This window comes from Aythya ferina (assembly GCF_964211825.1).
Source record: "Aythya ferina genome assembly, chromosome: 7".
NCBI lineage: Eukaryota > Metazoa > Chordata > Aves > Anseriformes > Anatidae > Aythya > Aythya ferina.
The window spans coordinates 37,611,706-37,637,394 of NC_140302.1; the positions used below are offsets into that span (position 1 = coordinate 37,611,706).

Consider the following 25,689-nt stretch of genomic DNA (forward strand, 5'->3'; position numbering starts at 1 on the left):
ACACTCAATAAGTCATAATGATGCACGACAAGATGTGATTTGAATATTCGTAGGTATGTGCAATTAACACGGGATAATTCAGGTCATAAGCAATCTCTTGATCAAGCATAATCAAAAAGGTCTGGTGTATGTGACTAAGGAGACAGGTATGGAGTCACAGTGTGCCACCTAAACGCATTCCCCAACCCCTCCCCATCACACCTGATACAGCCAGGGGTCTACAGCACATTGCACAGGTCAGACACTGGTCCTGGGTGAATGCAGCCCACACTTCTTGGATTTGTGAGAAAAAAAATGTTGTTCTTTGTGAAGTCTTTAAGCTGGCCATTTAAGGCCCCATCAAATTTCCACTGAAGTAGGTGGAGGGACCCTACCATTAAGGAATGCAGCACTGTTACACCAGTTCTTACTATATTATTTTTACTGGAACAAAACTTTTTATCTCTCATATTCAGGTCAGGATTCCCATTTTAAATCTAAGGCATGGTCCTGTTCTCTGTGAGCTTGCTTATTTTCATCCCAGAGCAAAGTAAAGCACCTGGCAGCCCACCACTCTCTAACCAGGTTTGATGAAGGGGCAGCAGAGAGCTGGTAGCACACTTTTCATCTTTGTGCTCATTCAGTGCTTAGGAAGTGACTCATCAAACAGGTAGAGTGTAACCTGTCTGTTATGAATACGGAGTCACATGTAAGATATGCTGTGAAAATCTGTGGAAGAAACAAATGGTTTTTGCTCTTAGAATTATCTATCAGCCTAAACAAACCTTAAAGAGGGTTGAGGGCAGCAGACAACTGTATGAATATAAATGTTGAACATCATTATGATGTTGTATGTTAGAAGACTTAGGAAGAAGCAGTACCAACCAGTATTGACAAGAGGAGTTTTTCATAACCGAAGATATTTAATGCGTTTGAAAATTCAGATTGTATTTTGTATTCTGTATTTAATAACAATAGTAGTAATAGTATATGTCAGATGGAGAAGTTCATCGTACAAAACATTATATATGAGAGAGCTTGAATATTTTCCTTGTCTTAATACAAGGAGAGTTCAATAAATCCACGGATAGTTCAGATTTCTCTAGCCCCACATGGAAATCTGACCATACCTTTTTACCATTTAGTCACAGTTTTGGTCTTTATTGCTTATTTTTGTTATAGCAACTGTAAAACGTGTGACTGTACAACAGTTTTACATTCTTCCTGTAGTCATTTCATGTTTTAAAACCACAAGTTTGATCTTAAAATCTGATAAATGTTCATACAGCTTGACATCTGAGTGATTATTAGTGTTCTTGCTTGTTTGCATAAGCATGTTCATTACACTAGGCAAACAAATTGTGAAAAATGAAAGAGCAGCAAATTTTCTCCCTTTATAAAATTTGTTTTGACTCAGAAACCAGGCAGGCAGCTATTCAGTAATTTAGGTTCTTGTTAATTTTTCTGGATCCATATGACATAGCATGTGACTCTACCCGTAAAGATCTGCAGAAGTAGGTAGCATTGCAGAGTCAATAAAACCATAAAATCATAGAATGGTTTGGGTTGGAAGGGACCTTAAAGATCATCTAATTCCAACCCCCTGCCATGGGCACAGACACTTTTCACTAGACCAGGTTGTCCAAAGCCCCCCCAGCCTGGCCTTGGGCACTGCCAGAGAGATGGGGCACCCACAGCTTCTTTGGGCAGCCTCTTCCAGTGCCTCACCACCCTCATAGGAAAGAATTTCTTCCTGACATCTAATCTAAATCTCCCCTCTTTTAGTTTAAAGACATTTCCCCTTGTCCTATCGCCACACTCCTTGACAAAAAGTCCCCCCCAGCTTTCCTGTAGGCCCCCTCTAGGTACAGGAAGGCTTCTGTGAGGGCTCCCCAGATCCTTCTCTTCAGGCTGACCAAACCCAGCTGTCTTAGCCTGTCTTTGTAGGTGCTCCAGCCCCTTGATCATCTTTGTGGCTCTCCTCTGGGCTCGTTCTAGTAGGTTCATGTCCTTCTTGTGCTGGGGTCCCCAGAGCTGAATGCAAGGCTCCAGGTGGGGTCTCATGAGAGCAGAGCAGAGGGGGACAATCACCTCCCTCACACTGATGGCCACACTTCTTTTGATGCAGCCCTGAATATGCTTGGCTTTCTGGGCTGCAAGTGCACATTGCCAGCTCATGTTGAGCTTCTTGTCAACCAACATCCCAAGGTCCTTCTCCTCAGGGCTGCTCTCAATACCTCTCTGCCTAGCTCATGTTTGTGCTTGGGACCTTGACCTTGTCCTTGCTGAACCTCATGAGGTTCACACAGACCCACCTCTCAGGCCTCTCCAGGTCCCTCTGGATGGCATCCCTCCCCTCCAGCATGTTGACGGTATCACAAAGCTTGGTGTCATTGGCAAACTTGCTCAGGGTGCACTTGATCCCATAGTCCATGTCACTGACACAGATGTTAAATAGTGCCCATACCAGTAATGATCCATGAGGAACACCACTCATTACTGATCTCCACTTGGACATTGAGCCATTGACCACAATTCTTTGAGTGCAAGCATCCAGCCAATTCCTTACCCACCAAGTCATCCATCCATCACATCCGTGTCTCTCCAGTTTAGAGACAGTGGGATATCATGAGAGACAGTGCCAAATTCTTTGCTGAAGTCTAGGTCAACAATGTCAGTTGCTCTTCCCCTATCCACCAGTGCTGTAACCCCATCATAGAAGGCCACCAGATTTGTCAAGCATAATCTGCCCTCAGTGAAGCCATGTTGGCACAATTTGCTATTCTGGCCTGTTGTCTTATATCATGGGAGTTTTCTCTCAGATATCTCTCTCCTATCTTCTTGGATTTCCTATTTTTAAGAAAAAAAAAAAAAAAAAAAGGTTTTGAATTTAATTCTAGGCCTTTATGAGGGAAAAAATCTCTTCAGAGATAGCTTTAAAAGAAATGTTTACTTGTGGATTGATACTGCAAAGGGGTAGTTCTTGGAAGGAGCAGTGTGTAGCTAGATGTTCAGATCAGAAAACATACTATGCTTACTTTTCACAAGGGTATGTTGCAAATTAAGAGTGGGGATTTTTCTCATCTATAATGAGGTGAGCTATGTTGGTAGTTTCCTGTATGGAATAGTCTATGATGATGATCCACATGACCCAACAGTACCTCAAACGTTTCTGAGGATAAGTTAAAGAGGCAAGTTACTGTGAACAATTGCTGGAGAATGAAAGTGAAATATTATGGAAAATATATGGGTTTAGAAAGTAAACCTTATTAGATCTCAGTGTATAATATGTCTATTTGTGGTATAAGTGTTTAGACCCTGTCTATACGCATATACATATAAAATAAATAAATGATTCATATAACAAAGTATTTTTTTCATTTATATTTGAGGTGAGCAAAGTTCTGGCTGTTTTCATAATTGTGACTTTTGATCTATACATCTCTGTGTGCTAATAGTTGAATTAAAATATATCCAAGGGATTTGTAAATGCTTCCTTGTGAATCCTTGAATAGAAGCTATTAACTTTCCCTTCCTGGGAAAACATCATCATAGAGTGTACCTCATGCCAAAAACAGAGGTGACCTTGAAATATTTCAGAAAAAATGTCCTCTTTTTCCTTCTTTTCGATTTGGTGATATGCCCCAGTTGAGGTCCTCTGTGGGTCCAGATTTTTCACATCCATTATTCTTCATTATCTTATCTTTAGAGTAAACAAGGAGCTAAGAAATTCTCTAACAGGAATTTATGGGGCACTCTGAGATTTTATTTCAAGAAAAAGATAGAACACTTCATTTTTTAAACTATTTTGAATATAATCAGTTTGGGGTTTTATTATTATTTTTAGTTGATTTCTATTCCAATAGTTCTTAGTCCTACTGTATTAATGAGTACAAGATAGCACCCTGCATACATTACAGTCTAAGTACAGATTTACATGTGCAGTTTATGTTTGCTAATGATGATGGAGTAGAGAATGCAGTTATCAAATGTAGGTATGGCACCAATCTGAGAAGAACATCTGCAAGTACATCAGAGGTCAGAATCAGTAATCAAAGTTGTTTTCAAGTTTTAGATAAAGTAGGATTGCAAGCTTAAATTCAGGGAGGTGTAAAACATTGCTCTTTGAAAGGAGAATTCAAAAGCACTGATACAATATTGGGAATAACTGACAGATTATCCATACAGTAGAAATAGATTAAGGGAACAGAAATTGAATGTAGTTCTTTCTGAGATGTGTTACAAGATACATCAAGGGAAGGGCATGAATGGGTGAAGGTATGGTTATTATTTAATTCAGCTCCACCAAGCCCTTCGATAGAGTATTCTGTCTTGTTTTGAGTGCTGTGCATTAAGTAAGTTGGAAAAAGAACAGTAGAGTCCAGAGTGGTGAAAGTATTTGAGTTGGAGTTGAAAAAATTGAGCTTGCCACATCTAGGAGACTAGTTGTTGTCTGTCTCCCCTGTGGAGATGGCAGATGGAAATCAGTGTCATTTGCAGGAAAACAGACAATATGATGAAAAATAAATTAGGACAGGACAGGTAAATTGTAGATGGAAGGTCCTTCAATAGCAAATTGTAAGAACAAGTGGTTTTGGACAGATGGTGATGGGTTAGAGGAACCTTCACCTGTGACACGAGGTTTTTCCCATCGCACAGGAATTCTTTTTGTTCGTTTGTCAGGCAGACAAGAATGAACATCTCCAGCCATCATCTCCAAATCATGTTTTGTAGTTATGGACTAATTATATCTAAATACAAAGGTTAGTAGGACTACTTTAGCATAACCATGAGTTCATTCAGCAAGATACACTGTTGCCCATAGACAAGAAAAAAAAAAAAAAACAACACACAAACAAACAGAAAACAAACAAACAAACAAACAAAAACCACCAAGAATATCTTTGGAAGAAGCCTGTATGCCAGCTGCTTGGTGACCAGTGTGCCTTTATCATACCTTTGTTGATTTGACTGCCATTAACTGCTATGTCCAAGTACAATTCCTCACTCCATCGTTATCTGGGGTATTTCCCTGTGCAGCAGGGGGGTTCTGCTGGACACTGCTAGCTGACAAAATCCATTCCCATGTTCTTGGTGGCAGGCTGCAAACTCTTTTTTGTAAATGAGGTACGTTTGCCATTTCTGTTCCTGTTTACCCCCATGCTGAATTCTCAAACAGAGCAATGGCAGTTTCATTTTGCCTCCATTCTTCCCATAACTTTTTTTCTGATCTAAGTGCTGGCTACTTTTGACCAGCTACAACCAAATTTTATCAGCCTTTTTTGTGAATATGAGAATAAAGCATTTTAAAAGGCACAGGTGGAGGTTCACTGACGTTGGGAAAAATTTCTTTACCATGAAAGCGGTCAAACACTGGAACAGGCTTCCTATCAAAGTGGTTGATGACCCATGCCCATCAGTGTTCAAGAGGCATTTGAATAATGCCCTCATTAACATGCTTTAATTTTTGGTTCTTCCTGAAGTGGTCAGGCAGTTGGACTTGATGGTCTTTGTAGGTTCCATTGAACTGTACTGTTCTGTTCAGTTCTTTTCTATTCTAAAAAGTCTAGTTTCTTACAGCAGTCCTCTAGGATAGACTTATGTCTCTGGCATGTAATTTCAGTTTCTCTATAGTTTAAAACATGTTTAAAGGAATCTATTCAGTTGTATTCAGGAAATAGCCCACACTTCTCAGACACATGCTACTGCAATAATTACCATCAGCGTTCATGACCTCAGATGGTATGAACCAGCGTTCATACCCAAACTTTATTTTTTTTAAACACTAAGCAAAATTTCAGCACATCACAGTATTTTGCATGTAGGAGCTGACAGGGCATGCCACATTTCCAAGGTGCTAGAGAGGCCTCCCTTCCAAAACATAACATAGCCAGTACTATTCTGTAACTGTTCTTGGGAGCTTTGTAGGAACCAATGCAGGATGCAGGAATTTTTGCTTATACTAGTTTGTTTTGTGGGTGGTTTGTCTGGGGGGCACAGGTGTTCTATGGGGAGAGGAAGGCTGGGATTGTTGTTGCTTCATCTGTGGGCAGAGTATTCAGGGTTTTTTGGTTTCATTGTGACTCACTGTGGTCAATCACCAAAAGATCTTAATCGCAAAGCAGTGAGAAGGTGTAGTTTTTTAATAATACAGACCAGGTCTCTAGAACACAGAAGGGCAAAAGTAGAGCTGAATGCCAGCTTGAACATAACAGCTGGATAGCTTCCTGTTTGCCACTCAGGTGGATCCTTTCAGTGAGCAGTGGAAAACCAAAGTTCAGAAAGACAGCTTGCCTTCCAAGTGACTGTTAGCCCTCTAGAAGTGACACTTAGTATGTGATTAATGTAGTAAAAATCATAAATTCCTCTGTGTGGTCATAGTTATAACAGCAAACTCCTATGTGAAGATTTTCTGCCACAGTGAAAAGTGGGAGTGTATGAAACAATGAAATAAATAATAATAAAAAAAAAAGTTTCATACAAGTATGTTGTAAGGCCATTATCAGCCAAAATCAGCCAAGTGTTGTGCAGTCTTACAGCAAATTCCAGTCTGTGTCTCAAAGAACTTAGTCTGTAATACTGGATATGTAGTTACAAATATCTGTCACAAGTGGACAGGAAAACAGGGTGGACACATAGTGATCAGAGGAAGTCATTTATCTTTTATGCAGAGGGGCAAAGAAAGGTATTTCTGTTTCACGGGAAGTTGGTTTCATTCACTAATACCCTTATTTCTCCTTTTCCCCCACCCAACCCCAAATCCATAGATCTTCCCTAGAAGGAACATGCTTCTATTCAGAAATCTCCTCTGTCAGATTTTGGCCATCCCACAAGGCAGATGCTGGGCATGGTAACAGCAGTCCTCAACTCCCACTTTTTCCTCCTGGAGGACAGGGGCTCCCAAAGCCCAGGCAGTGTTTCCCAGTCTGGTCTGTTTCCTCCCAGAACATGCTACCCGTAGCTGGTACAGGATGGCAATGCCATGGGCTTCTGGCTAAGCCAGCCCACAGGCAGGTGAAGGGACTCACTGCAGAGTAGCAAAGGATGAGTTAATACTCATGTCTTTCAGGTTAAAAAGCAAAGCAGTAAAATTTTACAATTTTTACAGGTTTTCCGAGGCCAGATCCTCATCCTGCAAGCACAGTCTGAGATGGACATCCTAGTGTCCTTTTCCTAACTGGAATTTGTGTGCAGATTGACCACTATTATCGTGGCATTCTCCATGCAGGGACAGAGAAAAAGTTACAGTTGTATGATTTATCTTTTAATGTCAGTAAAACTATGCAGTCAGTAGCTCTTCATTTTGTTAATTAAAAATTCACAGTTCTGCTAGGTGTTTAGCTACCACTTCTAATCATGAAGTTGTTTGTTTACACATGCAATTTTCGTCTTTAATCATTTTAGTGAGAAAGTACTGCTTAATTTATATGGATTGTAACAGTTGAATAGCTTTTCATTTTCATATTATACATGTTTTAAGAGAAGCCTTGATTCAATCTTACCTGTTTATGACTTAGCATAAGTTCAATGACAATTTTCTGGTGATGATAGCTTAATTTGCACAGTCAGTGAGAGTAAATATTAAGGTAACAGTAGAGAGAATATAAAAAGTGTTATCATGTTGAATGCTTTGGTGAATGTAATAAATGTTTTTTTTCTTTTACCCTGAGTCATTTTATTTTTTTCCTTTTTTTTTTTTTGTCATAGTGCCTTTGACTTGGTAAACATTCATCTTTTCCATGATGCTTCCAATTTAATTGCTTGGGAAACAAGCCCATCGGTTTACTCAGGAATACGGCATAAGGCTCTTGGCTATGTACTTGATAGGTATGTATTAGCCTTTACTAGCCTCTCTCAATCTTCTTTGTTCATAAGCAGTTTATAAAATATGTTTCAAAAGGCACACTCAGAAATGTAGAGATTTTTATTCTGTGAACTGAAAATGGTCAGTCTTTATAAGAATTTTCTACACAGTACCAATTACAGATCATTTTATAATACTTACTCTTTTAACATAAATTACTGAGTTTGGATAATCCTTCTGAAGTCACCAAAAGTTGTGAAGAAGAAAGTAGATTTATTTTTATAATATGTTAGCTTAGTTTCTTTTTAGTCTACATTGAGTCTAATAAAGCTGTCATTTGTGTTTTCAGTTAAGGAATAATAGAATAAGATTCGATATTAGGAGGACTCTCTTCACTGAGAGGGTGGTCAGGCACTGGAACAGGCTCCCCAAGAAAGTGGTCACAGCATCAAGTTGCTGGAGCTCAACAAGTGTTTGGACAATGCTCTCAGACATATGGTCTGATTTTCAGGTGGTCCTGTGTTGAGCAAGGAGTTGGACTCAGAGATCCTTGTGGATCCCTTCCAACTTGGGATATTCTTTGATTCTACAATCCTAACAGCTGTGGTTGGAAGGGACCTCTGGGCATCTTTTGTCCATCCTGTTCAGAACAGTACTGACTTCAACATCCAATCAGGTTGTGCAAGGCTTACCCAGCTGAGCTTTGAATATGTCCACATACAGTGATTTACACTCTCTTCAGGCCACTCATTTCTGTGTTTGACCACCTTTTTTGTGTCTTTGTTTTCCCTAACTCAGTCAGAATTTCCTTCAATGCCATTTGTGTTCGTTGCCCCTTATCTTTTGGTGTACGTTGCTGAGGAGAGTCTGGGTCTGTCTCTTCTGTAACCATCAAATAGATAAAGCCAGCAACAAAATCCTCCCGTAGACTTCTTTTCTGTAAACTGAACAAATCCAGCTCTTCCAGCATCACAGGCTCAGTCCCCCTCAACATTAAACCCTGTGGTGTTTCAGTCTCAGTACCGGCTCAGTGCAGCAGGCAGCTAATCTTTTTAAAGTGACAAAACAGCATTTGTATGCAGTCATCATTGTTATTAATAACATCACGGTCTATAAGAGTGTTACAGATTTGATTCATATGATGGGTGATACAATACAGAGGACGGCGTATTCGGTGGTCCCAAAAATACCCCAAAATTTACAGCTGCCCTATTTAGCAGTTATAAAGTCAGAAATAAAGACCACTTTCCTTGAGAGAGAAAAAATGATTTCTGCATGGGCATACACGTATTGGTAATATAAGCAGGTATTTCTCTTCCAAGATACTGCTTGACCTCCTGTTTGTCTGAGAAATGGAACTTTAAAGAAGCCATGGCATACTTATAGCACATGCTGCCGTGTGTATCTGTGGCATAAAATGATGCTTAAAACAAACCACATAGGCTGGGAAAGATAAAGGCAGAGCAGTTTGTGTATTTTTTTAAATGCACTCCTTGTATCTAAGCATTTAATTTTCTTTAAGTACATCTGAATGGTTTGTGGCATCTTTGGAAATTGTGTATCACCCTCTCGTCATCGTGCCTTGGCAGTATACCTGTCTCCCTTCTCTTAGATTTTGCATCATCACCCCAGTGTATCTCCTTTTACAGATGTATTTACATGAGGAAAAATGTTGCATTTTAACATGAGATTTAAAAATATTACGTGCTCTGAGGATAACAAAGCAAGCAATAGCTTCCAGCACGTGCTAATTTGCTGACTGCACTGAACATAGGGATTTGGATCAATAAGGGTGAAAACTATTACATGCTAGTTTGTCTGCACTGAGACTTCAGGATGTGCTAGTTGGTACGTGGAACCCTTGCTCCGACAGCTTGGCGTTGTGTGCACTTGCTGCTCATCCCATGAAGCCCCGTTCCCTGTTGTCCCCAGGCAGCTACCGCCCGCACCCCAGCGCCATGGCTCTTGCCCGAACAAGCCCGGTGCCTGCCTCCATGGCACCGAGAGCCCCTGCACGGCCACTTCCCCCATGTTTTTTCCAGGGACTTCCACAACCCCTGGCTCCCCCCGCGTGGCGGGGCTGGCCCGGCCGAGGTGCTGCAGGCTGTGGCCAGCCACCGACAGCAACCCGAGGCCAGGCCTGAGGGAGCAGCAGGGCTGCTGCCGCCCATCCCCACAGCACAGCCATGCCTCCCAGCCCCACACATTTCAGGTTAGCAGAGGGGAGGAGAGCAGGTGAGAGTTGTTGCTCAACCTCAGACTGTGGCCAAGCGGGCTGAGATGAGGGACATGTTGACGTGCTCCATGTGTCTCTTCCTTCTCACGTTTGCCTGTAACCTTCCCTGCATGCAGTACATGCAGCATCTCCCCAGAGAGGGCTCCTCACCAACAAGTTACAGTTTACTCTTCTGGCTGTCTCTTGCAGCAGCCTAGAAATTAAGGCTGCTCCTGAACCAAAGTTATGCACTGAAAAATGTCTTTGTGTATGCAATGTTGTCATTGTTCAGCCTGGAGAAGAGGAGGCTTAGGGGAATCTTGTCAGTGTCTATAAATACCTGAAAGGAGGGTGCAAAGAGGACACAGCCAAGCTCTTTTCAGTGGTTCCCAGTGCCAAGACAAGAGGCAATGGGCACAAACTGGAGCACAAGAGGTGTCATCTAAACAGCAGGAAATTTCTGTGCTGTGCAGATGACAGCACTCTTGCACAGGTTGCCCAGAGAGGATGTGGAGCCTCCTCCCCAAGGAGGAGACTCAAAAGCTGCCTGGGCACAAACCTGGGCAACCCTCTCTGGATGTCCGTGCTGAAGCAGGAGTTGGACCAGATGACCTTCAGGGGTCCCTTCCTACCTCAACCATTCTGTGAATCTTGGATTCACTATCCAAATTTTCACTGAAAAAAACATTCTGAAATGTAGTATGGGGTATAAATACCTTTGCAATCACTTTCTATCTAAAGGTTTACTTCTTTCTAGAAGTCTTGTCTTAGTTAGGATGATACTTAAACAAAAGATACTGGTTTTTTTTCCCACTATATATGTGCTTTTCCTGTGTACCCCAGCAGAGGGCTAAATATGAATTTCTCCAAAAATAGACATTTATTTTCACTTTGGGGGGATAATAAAAGGATGAAGAGGAATAATCCAGTATGTCTGGTCCTGTATCCGTTTTTCTGTGATACCACAGGTAAAAGCTGTTCAAATCATCAGAAAACACTAGGCTCTTGGAAGGTTTGTAAATAGGCGGCAAACAGTAGATTACAGTAAAAGATCTTTTATTTAGAGGACAAAGCCACAGTTAGTTCAGGTTCTACTTCCAGTAGTTTGGGAGATTTGTGTGTTCTGTTACATACATCAGTGTGAAAAAGGCCTTTTTTTTTTCTTTTTTTTTAATCTCCATTGGTCTCCTCTCCTTTTCGTATGCTTTGCACTAGGGAACTTTAGCAAACCTGTATAAACCTCTTGCATTATATATTGTACACTTGTTTACAGCATACAGTGTGCTTCATTAGCTAATTTTGGCTTTGGACCTCCCACGATGCCCTGGCAGGGGTAAGGTAATACGACTGTAGTATTAGTGTCAGCTGTGGGTCAAAGATGTCATGATGGTATATCACTAAAATGTGACACTGCCAAAAACTGCCCCAACTCCCCTGTCCTTAGAAAAGAAAACCTTCAATTTTAGGTTGCACACTAGTACTGTGAGTTTGCATTCAGATGAATTGTTCATTTTGAGAGAGCAGCCAGCCGCAGATCCGGACCTCCATAGTGAAATGATGGGCTGACTCGCACAAAAGGGGAGTTCTGTAAGAGCAGTGAATAATGGGAAACCCCTTTCATCGGCATTGCTAACCTTTTGGCAGCCACCAGCAAACTCTATTCTGATCTGCTGATTGGGGAGGACAATACACTGAAGCTCACTTTGAATGCATGCTACCACCAACAGTGTCCCCATTCAGAGGGTTTTGGGAACCATCTTTGACCATTGTCTGCCATCACTCCTTCAGACAGTAGGAAAAGGGAAAGTGAGAACGTCTATAGGGGGAAAAGTACTTCTTTTCTTGGCTTTAATCTCTTTTTAAAGCTTCATAGATCTACATTTCCAGCTGAGCTACTGGAGCTATGCAGTGTCAGATAAATATTGAAGAGAGAGGTTTCAAGCTGAGCTTTTAAATCCCCTTATCTGCATGAACTAATAATGCAGATTTAGTGCTGTTAAAAACAGAGACTGATAAGTCTTTTCCTTTAAAGCCTTTAAACTGCTAAAGAGCATTTAACAGAAATGCAGTTCAAACCCAGAGAACAATGCTGAGAAGGAAAACAGTTTAATGAGCTAAACCTTCACTGAATGAAGCAAAAACACCTTCTCACAGTTGATTTAGGTCACTGTGGGAGTAAGTGAAAGCTAGGTTCTGTTAACTCTGCATCTTCATAAACATGAATTAAGTACAGCCTTTTCATGTAAGGTAAAAGCTATCACAGGACTTTGAAACACAAAAAACAAGAAAGTTTGCAAATACAGCTTGGATAAATTACCTTAACTATTAAAATCAGAGAAGTTGGTTTCCCAAAATTATTTTAACACAAGGTTTTACCACATAAGCATGAAGCATCTCAGTATATCTAAATTACTGAGAAGGGGAAGTGTTAGAGGAGAAAAAAAAAAAAAAAAAAAAAAAGACAAAAGGGAATAGGTGCAGAGTGAATGTTTTAAAGTTGTCTTTAGAAGTTTCCACTTGAGTGAATCTATTAATAAACGTAATAACATATTTAGAGAATAGAAAGGTTTAATCTCGCAATGGTGTTATGAAGTGATTTACCTTTAAAATTAGCTTTTTTGAAATTAGAAAATGAATAATACAGCAAGGAGAATGTTTTTAAAGACAACTAGCTGGTGTATGCTGGGCCAGATTGTTTTTATCATTTGCCACTTAGCAAATGTGAAGAAAATATGGTGATAAATAGATTCTTTAAGAGAGCTAGAATTACATCAGTGATGAGCAAATATTTGTTTATTTACAAATACATACACAGTGTATATGTATAAAATTGGTCTCTGTAATGAGTCGATGCTGATGTAAACCCAAACTAAATTCCCAGAAGTCAATTATATTGTTCCAGATACAAATGCAGTCAAATCTGAAGTTGCTTTATAAATCAGAATATAGAACACCAGTAGTGTATTTTCTAAGACAAAAAGAAATTCTTCTAGACCCATTTTGGTTAATTCACATGTACCGTTATCCCTATTTGCATCATACTTGCATCTTTTTATTTTCTAAAGGTGGAAAGTTCAAGCTATATAAGAGATTAAAAAAGGAAATTATTTTATGTTTTACTTCAGACTTCCATACATCTCCTGTAATTAATGCTTGTGCATGTGTATATTGCTGTATTAGTCATATACTTTAGATCCTTGCTAGGGAAAAATGTCTGCTAAATTTACAAATTGAGTAGAAACCATAGGATAGGGTCCTTTAAAAGTATTAGAAAATAGTATGTGAAGAATAAGAATGTCAGATATTAGCCTGATAGCTGTCATTTTTGTTGTGCCAGCCATTTAAACTTCCTGAAATTATCTAGAGCATTCAGATCCATAAAATGAATGTTTTTCTTTCTTTTTTTTCTTTTTTTTTCCTTTTTTTTTTTTTTTTTTTTTTTTTTTTTAAGAAAGTGACAGTGCTCTTCTGTTTTCCTATTGAAATGTTCCCTGGCCTAGTTCAACAGAAACATTTTTACATTACAACTGTGAAATCTTGGCATAAAGCTCCCCTTTGTGCCCTTCATTATTTTCTCACAAATATAGTCCATTGTCACATAGCTGAAGTTAATTTGATCAACATTGGGACATTTAACTTTTATGTCCGGTCAAAGGAGCTGTTTCATGCTCATTTTGGGTATTCAAAAGAAATGATTGCCAGAAAAATAATGTTACTATTAACAATTCAGAGCAATTAGTTTCCCAGGGAGAGGCGATGTGATGCACCGGCTCCACACAACTATTCTTTGTCATTTTATGGATGCTCATCAGTCAACTGTCACATCTTCTCAAAGACCCCTCCAATCTAAATGTTTCTTTTTGGGCTTTTCCCAGAACTAGCAGCTGAATGAGCAAAAGAAAAGCCACTTAGTTTCTAGGCAAAGGAAAACTTCACTCTAAAGATCTGGGTCATTTGAGAAGATTCTAGGAGTAGCCTGCTTTTTTTTTTTCTTTTTTTTTTCAACAGTGATTTTAATGTCAAGTGAAAACTCTCTGTAATCATGTGTCTTCAAACATTTAGTGATTTTTTTTATGTATTCAGAAAGAATGCACTCCCAGGGCAAATAAACCTTCTATCCAAATGTCGTCTAACAAAGGTTTAAAACCCTAGATCACATTCAGAAAGACAGCTTTTCATTAAACACCCTGAGGCTCATCTCATTAATATTTAATCATCCCCCCCTTAAAGTAAGGTTAAGTGCTCTCAAAATTAACGTGTTTGTATAATATGCTCGTTAAAGAGCAAATCCAGCAAAATTATCTTGTTACTTTCAGCCTGTCAAATAAAGTCGAAGACACTTTTTCCTTGCTTTTTTTTTTTCTATTGGCTCAAACTTTTACTTGTTTGATGTGGTTGTCAAAAAATTAACTCATGTCCTTCGTGTTTACACAAACAACTTTTGAATTTGATTTAGGTTATATTTTTAGCAGAGAAATGATTTTCTACTTGTATGCATTGTAACAAAAAATACACATGGTTATAATTTTAAGGACATGCTAAACATTTATACACTACATGAATGATGATTTTTGATAGTCCTAGTCGGCAAGTTTACCTTCATTCAGTTATTTTCTGTGTTTGGGGCTTTTTTTTTTTCTCTTAATAACTAAACAGGTCCAGGGGTTTAGATTATCAAGACTATTATAACAAGCCTTTCTGGTGTTTGTTATTCATATTGTAAATAAAAGATCTCTTTTTTTCTCTCATGTCAAACATAAATCTGTAAAAGCAGAAACTGGTTTTCAAGCAAAGATCTAATTGGAAAATTAGCAATCCAAAATCCAGAACTTTAGTAACTTCTAGAAACATGTCACTTAAACAAAAAAATGTGTGGATATGCTAAGTCACACTTCAATTTGCCTACCTAATGTGAGCAGAATTGTGTCTCTTTCAAAAGAGATGTTAAAAATATAAAGCACTGAAACTTCCTGGAGTTTTTTTGTTTTGTTTTGTTGTTTCGTTGTTGTTGTTGTTCATGTGTGCGTGTGTTGTTTTTGTTTGTTTGTTGTGTTGGTTTTTCTTTACAATAGTTTTCACAAAGACAAACTCACTGTCTAATGCTGTGGATTGCAGTAAAGGATTTGCCAAGTCTGCTTGTGAGGACTCTTAAGACTTCACCTCATCTTTTGTAAGGGTTTTGCTCCTTTGTACCTGTTTTCCATTAATAGGTTCTCCTGGAGCTGCCTCAGCTGTGTACCCCGTCTCTCTAGCAGAATACAACTGATGTAACTACAGGCTAGACTGGATGTAGTATGAAAAGATAATTTGTGTAATTAAACAGAGACAATTGAAGAGAAAAGATAAAAACTCTTAAAAAAGAAACCTGAAGCAGTGGCTGAAAATAACTTGTGGCCAGTTTGATTTTTCTCTGAAAGTGCCTTTATATAAGAATTGCAGGGCATGTCACATTCCCATTGGATTATTTTTCTCTTTTTACTGTAATTTGTTCCTTAGAGATTTGGAGGCTAGATAAAGAGCAGTCATTAGTGTCTAGCTAAAGGTGACACTCACATCAGCATTCATTGTGGTTTGTGCCTTTTGAAATGTTCTATCGTATAGTCATATAATCTTCCAGGATAGCTATGATTTAATTAAAAAGAATCTATATGGGCTGTTGATCCAATTTTTATTCATTTGCAGAGAAATGAAAATAAATTGCTATTGTGATTTTATTTACAAGCCACTGAATGCTCACTGTAAAATGATGCTATGAGCTGATAGTTATAAAACGAAGAAATGGTTGAAAGAGCTCCATTCTGCTACCATTTGAGTCTATGGGCACTAAGTGAATAACCATCTTTCATCGTTTTTACTCCCATAGGGAAGGTAGGATCACTGTAGGAGAATGGTTGTTTTCTTTTGTGTGCTGTGTTCTGGAAAGATACAGATTATGTTTTACAGGTAAATAACCATATGCAAGTTGCAGCATTTTTAGCTGCTTGTCTGTGTGTCTGTACAAGTGCTGAACTACCTGTAGATGGACTTTGCAGAAGTTCTTCGTGAACTGGCAGGTAACTGCAGTAACTGCTTCACATTTAATGAAAGCCTCTTTACATTTCTTCCATCAGTGTATGGTTTAAGTTGCAGTTAAGATGTTTCAGTTTCTTACTGCAAAGAAGGATTGGTCCTGCAATCTCTGTATCCACCAGAATTTTCCTTGGCCAAATGCTAGCAGCTCTGATTTTTCAATCTTTTGAAAGAGAGGATTTTTCCTTCTCTTTAGCACTTCAAATATTTGTGTCATGTCACCCTTTGTTTTTTTCCTTTAACTAAGTAGTCCACTGTAGTGTGATTTTCAAAGGATTAAATGCCCAAGCTAATAATTAAGTATGTAAAATTTGTTACTTGTTAGCTTTTTTTCTTTTTTTTTTTTACATCGAGCATTTCTGAGTCCTTTGCAAGTGAAGACTTTCTGTGTTTCTAATAATTTGTATTAGGCTTTTCAAGAGCGGGGTTGTTTTTATTTTTGATTCACACTCTGTCTGAGCCTAGTTGGCTCCGCAGGCAAGCCGATGAGAACATGTTGGTTTCAGTTGCTAGCAATGCCCAGTGGTGTGATATGGCTGGCGTCCTGTCACCTTCTGCTGCCCCCTCTACCCATGTAGCCATCCCCCGGAGGCTGGACAGGGAAAGGCACCTGTGGCCAATCTTGGGAGGGTATGGCAAGGTACAAATCTTCCAAGATTTCGTAATTATTCTGCCACTGTTCCCACTGGTGAACTGTCTCAGAGGTACAGTGCCTGTCTTTGGAATTTTTCTAGAGTTATCATAAAAAATACTTTTCCCAGATTTTAAAGAGTTAGAGGATCAGTATGCTATTGCCGTGGATCCTAGTTATTTTAAGGCTTGCCATTAGCACTTTCAACACTAAGTGAACACAGGGTTTGTTTTACTCTACCACATCCAAGCTGTGCAGAACTGTAAACAAGAATTGCTGTGTGTCAGTCTTTACGCAGATGAAGACATGGCAGTTATCTGCTGTCTGCTTATGACCACGTGTTACCAACACTGAGGGGATTCAGAAGTTATGTGTAAGAATTTTAGTCTTCCATGATAAAAGATTCAAAAAGACATGTGGTTTCTGTTTTTTTCTTGTTGTTTTCTTTTACATCAGTTGGAGAATGAGAAAATTTCTTTGTAATGGAACGCCAGTGCCGTAGTATTGTATTTTCCTGTAGCAAAATTGACAAGTACTTACATCATTATACATGGCTGCTATTTCATTAGGCGAATGTCAGTGTCAGGTAAGATCATGGTTTTATCAATATAATGAAAATACCAGTCAAGTGAGGAAAAAGTCACAATTTTCCAGCTCTAAAAATTGATTTTTATTGCTCTTCTTGTAATCCTTTCTTTGGATTAAGTATTTATTATTGATGTGGTCTTTCTTTTAATCTTAATAGATGCTGACATTGTAATTAATTAAAAAATACAGCATTTTTGCCCAAATGGCACTATATTGAAATTAAAAGTGAACATCACATATTAGTTAAACAGCCCTGGCAAATGCCTTGAGTGCTAAGATGATTGCCTAAGCTTCTTGACAATTCCCTTCATCTTGCTGTATGCTGCTTGACCTTTTGAGATGTTTTGGTGTTATTAATAGGTTTGAGCCATTATATCCGAAAGAACAGGGCACAAAAATATGATAAAGTTTATCTTTCTAATGACAGTGCTACAACACCTTAGGCATGCCAATGAAGTCACTTGCTTCCTGTCTTTTGAGGCACACTTACACATTACCCAGGTAACTTTTATTCAGGAAATTATGTTTTTTTCTGGAATTCGTCTCTCAATACGTACCTGGGAATGCAAGGTGATGCAAGCTGAGTGCTGACTGTACTGCAGAAGGGAAGCAATGCTCAGAAGAGCTGACAAGGTCCTGTCTTTCAAAGTTCTCTCTAAAGCTTTTGGTGGAGAGGTTGCGATTGTTTACTGAGAATCTCCCCAGGCCACTTCTCGAGGTGTGGATGTGCAATCTGAACTTTATGTCCAAAACTTAAATGGAAAAAGTAACAAGGATAGGAATAACAGAAATCTGACAGACCAAGTAGCAATCCTGTGCCTTTTTTTGTTGTAGCCAAAACCTAACATTTCCAGTCTCTTGATCTTCAGTGTCAACACGGCGGTGTTGTAGAAGACAATTTTCACTGTCGTCGTTCCAGGCCTTTCCACCAGAAGTCACTGCAGGAGTTGTTATTACCTCTGGCACTGTAGATCTACGTAAAAGAAAGTGCATATAACCTTCTTATCCATAGTTCTCCTGCTGCTTTCATACTACCTCTTAGCTTCCACCAACGGGACAGTCAGGTCACTTTCTGCTTTTATTTTATCCCGTTCTAAATGTTCTCCTCTGGGGTAAGATCCTTGCTTGCCATGCAAGTTGTGCATGCCCTCAGCCAGGTGCAGGGCTCCACGGAGGGGCACAGGCCAAGTGGCATCCATGCTCCCCAGTGAGCCTGTGGGCAGCCCCACGGTGCCAGGCTCCTGGCAGTCCCTGGGCACTGCACCCATCCATCAGCTGAAGCATGGAAAGGTTTTACTGTCTCAGGAAGAGGCTCAGGTATGCCAGTATTGATTTTACTGAATTTGGATCAAAATAACCATTGGTCCAGAGCTGTGCTTAGATTAACGGTTAACAATATGAGCAGTTTAACCTGAGAAATGATTGCTGCAGCTAGACTGAGCTGTCGTGTACATAGCTGTTTGTGATTTTTATCATCCTTTAGTTAGGAAAGGGCACTATATATAGGCAATCACATTTTCCCTGTAAAAGCAGCTTTCATGTCTTTAATCCTTCTGAATGAATAATATGCCAAAATATAGAGATTGCAAAAGGATAACTTCTTACCTCATAAGTTGTATGAGAGATACGGAAGCTTTCATACGAGTTAGTATTTAGCTTAAACGCATTTAGTTATTACATAAATGTGCTCACTGAATAAAATATGGGTTGACCTTTGGATTGTTTCTTCCCAAACAACGTGACAGTGTCCCTCCTTCTCCTCCATTCAGCCTGCTTGGCAGAGCTGCGAGTTTTTTTGTTTTGTTTTGTTATGTTATTGTTGTGTTTTGCTTTTTTTTTTTTAAAAAAAAAAAAAAAAAAGAAAAGAACCCTCAAGCCCTTCTTTTCAGTGGTGTCAAGTCAGGATGAATTGGCCAGGGAAGCATGTTTATAGACTGTGTGAAGAACTTTGTCTTTGTGTGGGAACGCTGGTGACACTGGTATGGCTTGCCTGAATGAACTGCGATGACGCGGCTAATAAGGTGTCCTGCTGAGTGCCGCCACAGCCTTTCTCAGACCTCCCACTTAATGCCATTCAGCTCCAGCTCAGTGTAGCTAATTTTTCCCATTCCCTCAATTCTTTAGGCCCCCTTACAAACAGAAAAGTCAACTTTCACACCGTGGAGAAGATAAGTGCTTTAGGAAATAATCGTGTAAACAGAATGTTACCTTCTGACCTGATGCTGATACCTTGGTCTGGGACAAAACCCAGCTGGCTATTGCATTAGACATGGCTATTAAAGGAATAATGCTGCTGATCCTCCTTACAAAGTGCCCTGAGAAATGGTTTAGCCAAATCACAGTGCCTCTTGTCACAGTGAATCATGTTCAGCTGCTCTCTTCCATGATCAAATTGCTGATATTTAGATGCTCCCTTGTCTTCTCCTTTCTGGTGCCAGTATGGGAGGGGGATAAGTAGGAAAGGAAGTATAAGTCTATGCTGTTTCTGCTTGCCCTAGTATTTTCTGCCTGAATTTCAATGTTGTGAAACATGCATACAGTACACCATATCACTTTTACAGAAGAGGGTACATTTCATAAAGTATCTTTATTTGCAGTGACTGTGAGTACTTCAAAATGGCAAAACTAAATTACAGAAGGATTTCAATGATTCCAATAACATGGAACTGTTCATTTTAAGATCACACTAACAGATTCATTTAGGTATTTCATGTAGAGAATAAATTTAATAACTAGTCCCAGATCTCCAGGAGTATCAGGAAGAAGAGGAACCTCTACCTCTTATTTATTTGAGTCTTGATAAGAATATGATATCCTCATAAAGAGCTTTGAATCAACTTAACCTTCACAGTCCTTTTACTTGATACTGTCACCCAGACTTAGAGGTACACCCTTTCATTGAAGTAACTTGACATATACTGGGTTCTAAGACCAAATCCATTTGCTTTTACTGTGGCATTTGTTTGACTTTTTTTAGGTTTGCCAATTGCATGGGTCTGTGGTCTGAACTGGGAGGTGTGATCACTACAGGCAATTTAGCTCAAACTGAAGCTGTTAAGCTTCATCGCTCAGATGGTTTGAGCATTTTCTCATAATTCTCCTGGTACATCCGAAATAACAGGTTTTGTCAGAGATCTTTTGGAAAATGTGTGAGGGGGCTGCTGGGCTACAAAGCACTGCTCAGTAGTAGGTAGCTTTCCTAGAAGTCCTACTGAGAACAGAATGACTACATGTCCAGTGTAGCACCAGTAACCTTTCTGGCTTTGTAATGTAGTTGCTGATAGCCAGTGTAAGACAAACTGCAGTTATTGGACCACAAATAAAAAAGAAAAAGGAAAAAAAAAAAAAGAGTTAAACATTTATTTTTCAGCAAACAAATTGCTATAGTAATTTCACATTAATTTCTACCCTTACCAGTGAAGTTTACTCCTTCCTTATAAACAGAGTGAACCATGGATCTGAGACATCAAAACGTTTAAGCATGTGACTTTGACTGGAAACGTTACTTGAAAGTTACAATTGCTTGAATGTTTTATTCTTGTGTCATGTCTAAAAAGCTATTCATCACTGATTCAGAAACCATCTGTGGATTGCTTGTCTCTTCTGAAAATACAACAAATTTTAAAAAGAACCAGAGAATAGTCCAAGCAGTCCAAAAGACTTTCAGTGTTGCACCATGACTTAAAAATGTAGAATTAGTTGGAAATAAGCAAAATAGTTAAGGTAATGTGTTCCAAGTGTGAGGAAATGCTCATCTGATGATATTATCAAGGAACACCAGTGACAGGACCCGTGGGAACGGGGTTAAGCTGAGGCAGGGGAAATTTAGGCTTGACATCAGGAGGGGGTTCTTCACAGAGAGGGTGGTTGCACACTGGAACAGGCTCCCCAGGGAAGTGGTCACTGCACCGAGCCTGTCTGAATTTAAGAAGAGATTGGACTGTGCACTTAGTCACATGGTCTGAACTTTTGGGTAGACCTGTGCGGTGTCAAGAGTTGGACTTGATGATCCTTAAGGGTCCCTTCCAACTCAGGATATTCTATGATTTCCTATGCAATTTTAAGCACTGTGTATTTGGAACTAGTAGAAGAGAAATAATCTATGGCATTTATTTTTGCACACTTTAGAGTTTAAGGCGGTCAGCAATAAATCCTGTCATAGGTGGGAATTTTTTCCGGTGGTCTGTATTTACCATATTCTATTTGTTATTTTGATTTCTAAATTGCACAGAAGTTTTTGGGTTTGGTTTTGGTTTTCATGTTATATATGCAAATAAACTTTTTTCATAAGCAATACTTTCTGCAGCAAGAACAAAGGATTAGAATAGCAAAAATGTTCTTCAAGCCATTACAGAGGAAAGACATCTTTCTGTAAGGGAAGACTTGTAGTCTGTTTGAAAAGTTTTCTGTATTATTTGTGTTGGGTATGTCATGATTGCCTATAATCTCTTAACAGCCTGGTATGGTCACAATAAACAGCACAGTTAGTTGACAAAAGTTAAGTACTTGTTGGTTCTCATAAGTTATGAAATTTTTAACTGAAAGCCACCTATTTTATTACAAGCTATTTAGAAGAGTTGTACAGGAATGTATAGAGTCTTCAAGAACATTGAAGCCCTTCTGGATAATCTAATAGTCAGCAAGTGCAAGATAAAAGAAATAGCGCTAGGTACTCCCAATAAAAGCATTAAATTAGTGCTGGTGACATAGGTTGGCTGCTTTCTTTTTATATGATTCAAATTTATCACTCCATTGACTGATTCATGGCAACATTTTTAAAGGATTATTTGATTCATGGTTAAAGCAAGGGTATTGTTTTAGCAACGAATAACAAAGTAAATAGCATAGATTTTGAAGCCTTCCTACTTCATTTGCAAGTGCTCTTTCTTAAAAAAGCAAATATAGTCTTTTGAGTTCTCATTTACTTTTACACTTTATCAGCTATATATTTGTGGCTTAGAATGCAGAAACAAGGAATGGAACTTTTTTTTTTTCAGTTCTTGCTCCAGTCCTAACACCTTCTTTGTGCATCCTTGGTCCTGGTGAAACTGTTTTTCACAGTACAGTGCACAAGTTCTATCCAAATCCCCCTAATGCTGGATGTTATTCCTGCATTGCTGCTGGGAGAGGAAATATTGCTGTACTTTTCTTTATTGCTGTCTCCTTTGCTAACTTGATTCTGATTCTAAAAGCATAATTGAGATAGTTCTTGTGCTATTGATTCAATGGAATTACAGGCACCAGTAAGTATTTCAAATTAGAGCTATCAGAGTACCACACTGCTGAAATAATTCTAAAATTCGGGAATTCTTGAACTAATAATAAGTCCCAGTGTCCAGGATAGTATGTGACAAACATAAACATCTAGTTGAGTCATTTAAGGCATTTTTATTGTTAGGTATCCCAGATCATTTAATAAGTACGTATACATGTATATGCCTTGTACCACTGTTGTTAATTTTACTGTACACCTAAATTTCACCACTTGTGAAAAGGAGATACATCGGAAGCCACTTAAACATCATTCTTGAGAAGTAATATTTGGACTATTTTATTTCAATCTGTAATGAGATACTTTTTCTAAAATATCCATCAAGAGAAACTACAAGGGGAGCTACTGGTTAAAACTATCCATTTTAAAGCTGGCATTCATTTGTATGCAAATCATGTGTAAATCAAGTAATCAAGTAATGTGTAAAACTATGAAATGACTGAATTTTAATTAATTGTTCAGGAGCAGACTAATAAGCTGTTTTGTTCATCAGTAACTGTTTGAGGTTTTTCAAGTTAATTTGGTTAGCAGACATTTTAACTGGCTATTTTTGGAACAGACTGTTTATTTGGAAAATCTGTCTTTGCATAATATAATCTCAGACATCATCCTCATAATATCAATTTGCTTTGAGAGGCCTTCTCTAGACCTTGATGTCATTCCTGCAATATCTCTCAGGTTTTTGTCAGCAATAAATGGCAGTGGGCAAAGGGATATGAATCAGGAAAGTTGCTGCAGAAAAATCAGTTTTTCTTATGTACAAGTTGCATATCAGATCTAGCAATTGTAGTATTAGCAGATTAAGGTAAAGTAAATGGTTTAACTTTTAAGTTCTCGTTTTCCTTTAATGTGCCAGGAGGGCACTAATCAAACTAATGTTACGTACAGGTCAAGAATGACAGGTTTTTCTTGATGCTTGCTAGGAGTTGACAGTAGACAGTATTTATTAACAGTACCTGCAATAATTTGTCAGCTGAATGGAGGATTTGAGATTTTCATACCAGAAAAGTCTTTACAAGAGTTTTCACTTCAGATGATCACTACCTTAGGTCCAATGCACATTAATTTTTCAATTGAATAATGTTCCTTATGCAATAGATTACAGTGAACTAAAAATGTGAGATAGTATAAACGGAGATAAAAGGAGTAGTATCTCACTGTAAATCCAATGTTGTATCTTTCTTTACAGCTTTGAAGTATCTAAATGGATGTAATACATTGAAAGGTTTAAAACCATTTAAAATGAATGCCTCCTTTCTGGGCAATGTTGTTCCAGAAGGCCTGCTTACTGTGTACTGCTTTGTCATTATTTACCTATCTATTTGCATTTCTGCCTCTTTCTCATTTGGGGTTTCTGGCATCATAGTGCTTACATATTTATATATTCCCAGAATGTACATAATGTATTGCCTTGCATTTGTTCCTTATTTCTTATATACTGTGCATCTAGTGTGTCAGTCCATTTTTTGTGGGTTTTGTCTGTGTATTTTATTTGTAGCTGTAACAGTCACATTTCACTCCATATCGTCCTTGGCTACTGATGGGAAATTAATTGTATTGATTCTTGTTTTGAAATTAAGCTTGACTCATTGGATTTCTGAATGTCAAGATCTCTGGAACCAAGTAAAACTGTACATTGTTAGGAGTACCAAACAGGTGTTACTAATAATAGATAAACTAATAATACAATAACAATTTTTAGTAACACAAAATTTGTAAGATGAACAATAATGCCTCATTTCCTTGTTTATTACTGAGCAAAGGCTTGAGAAAAGAGTTAATCTTTATTCTGCATCTGGAAAGATCACCTTTTAGGGGTTAGCTACAATCTCAGTGAAAATTTGCTTTCAAGATAAGAGAACTGCCTTTCAGAGAACCATAGATAATCTAGGAAAAAATGTGTAGTTTAATCAGCATCAGTAATGTTTAGCACTAATAAATCACTCTTTTTAAAGTCCTTAGAATATTAACAAACACTAGTAAATGCTATGATCACAATCTTACAGATACATAAATACACAACACAGAATTGAAGGTAGGTGAATTCTGAATTTACTACCAATTTGGAGTTTCTAATTTAGTTGCCCATCCCAAAGCACATATACTTAACTTTTCAAAGGTGTGGAGTACCTCTAGGATGCCCTCAAGGTTTCTCTCTTGCCCAAGTGCTGGTTTTGTATTGATTTTTTACTAACTTCTGCAAACTAGCATTCCTCTAGATTGTTCTTTCAGACAGATAGGGGAATTCAAATGCGTTATTTTAATGGGGTTGGACACAATTGCCTGAGCAAGGATGATCAGTCCAAAAACATGGTTAATGTATTGAGAAGATTGTTTCAGTATAAGCTGATAGTTTTGATCATTCCAATAATTATTTCTAAGGTAGTACTTAGAAGTAAGATATGCGCGTTTGTACATGTTCACATATACATAAAGCTGAATGGCAGTTCTGTTTGTGTTTTGTTTTTTTGTTTTTTATTTTTTTCCAGAATTATAGATCAGCGGTTTGAGAAAGTTTCATATTTCGTCTTTGGAGATTTCAATTTTAGACTGGATGCCAAAGCAGTAGTAGAGGTAGGACTTTCATTTTTCATTTTCATTTTTGTGGAAATGTTAAAAGTGACTTAATGAACTAATCTTAATGTTAACATCAAGCTTGGCTAAGAATACTGTCAACAAGAACATCTGACAGGTACCTAGAAATGACTGTGCTGGGAAACTGCTGAGGAAATTGAGAAAAACATAGTTAACATCAGCATTTTTTCTAAGTAGTGGTGTGTAAAGTGTTTCTTACATGTAGAGTGAGATGTAAATGCGAATGGGCTTAAGAGTCCATACTACCTGTTTATGGTCCTGTGTATAGAAATGGGAAAAACATGGCTACCCATCTAAGATCAGACTTGGAGTCTTCACATTGCATAGAAGAGTCTCTTTCATTGATAGGCATCTTTGAAATCTCTTTTAGCTTCAGCAACGGATACCACATTTGTATTGTATGTTTGTGACTTTTGTCATACATTTGGAGCTCACAGTGAATCTCACAATCTTTTACTGTAATTGGTGGGGGAAAAAATGAGAAATTTCCTAAATTTCTGTAATAGAATTCAACACTTTAAAAATAAGAACAGACA

The 25,689-nt window shown here is 38.4% G+C and overlaps 1 protein-coding gene across 2 annotated transcripts in view; it reads left to right on the plus strand.

Annotated features, from left to right (window-relative positions):
* The window catches only part of INPP5A (inositol polyphosphate-5-phosphatase A), a 242,488-nt gene that overhangs the window by 142,096 nt on the left and 74,703 nt on the right, over positions 1-25,689 (plus strand). For both annotated transcript variants that reach the window (XM_084526367.1, XM_084526366.1), the window contains exons 8-9: positions 7,687-7,806; positions 25,048-25,132. In XM_084526367.1, coding sequence (XP_084382493.1) covers positions 7,687-7,806; positions 25,048-25,132 — 205 coding nt within the window. The remainder of the gene's footprint in view (positions 1-7,686; positions 7,807-25,047; positions 25,133-25,689) is intronic.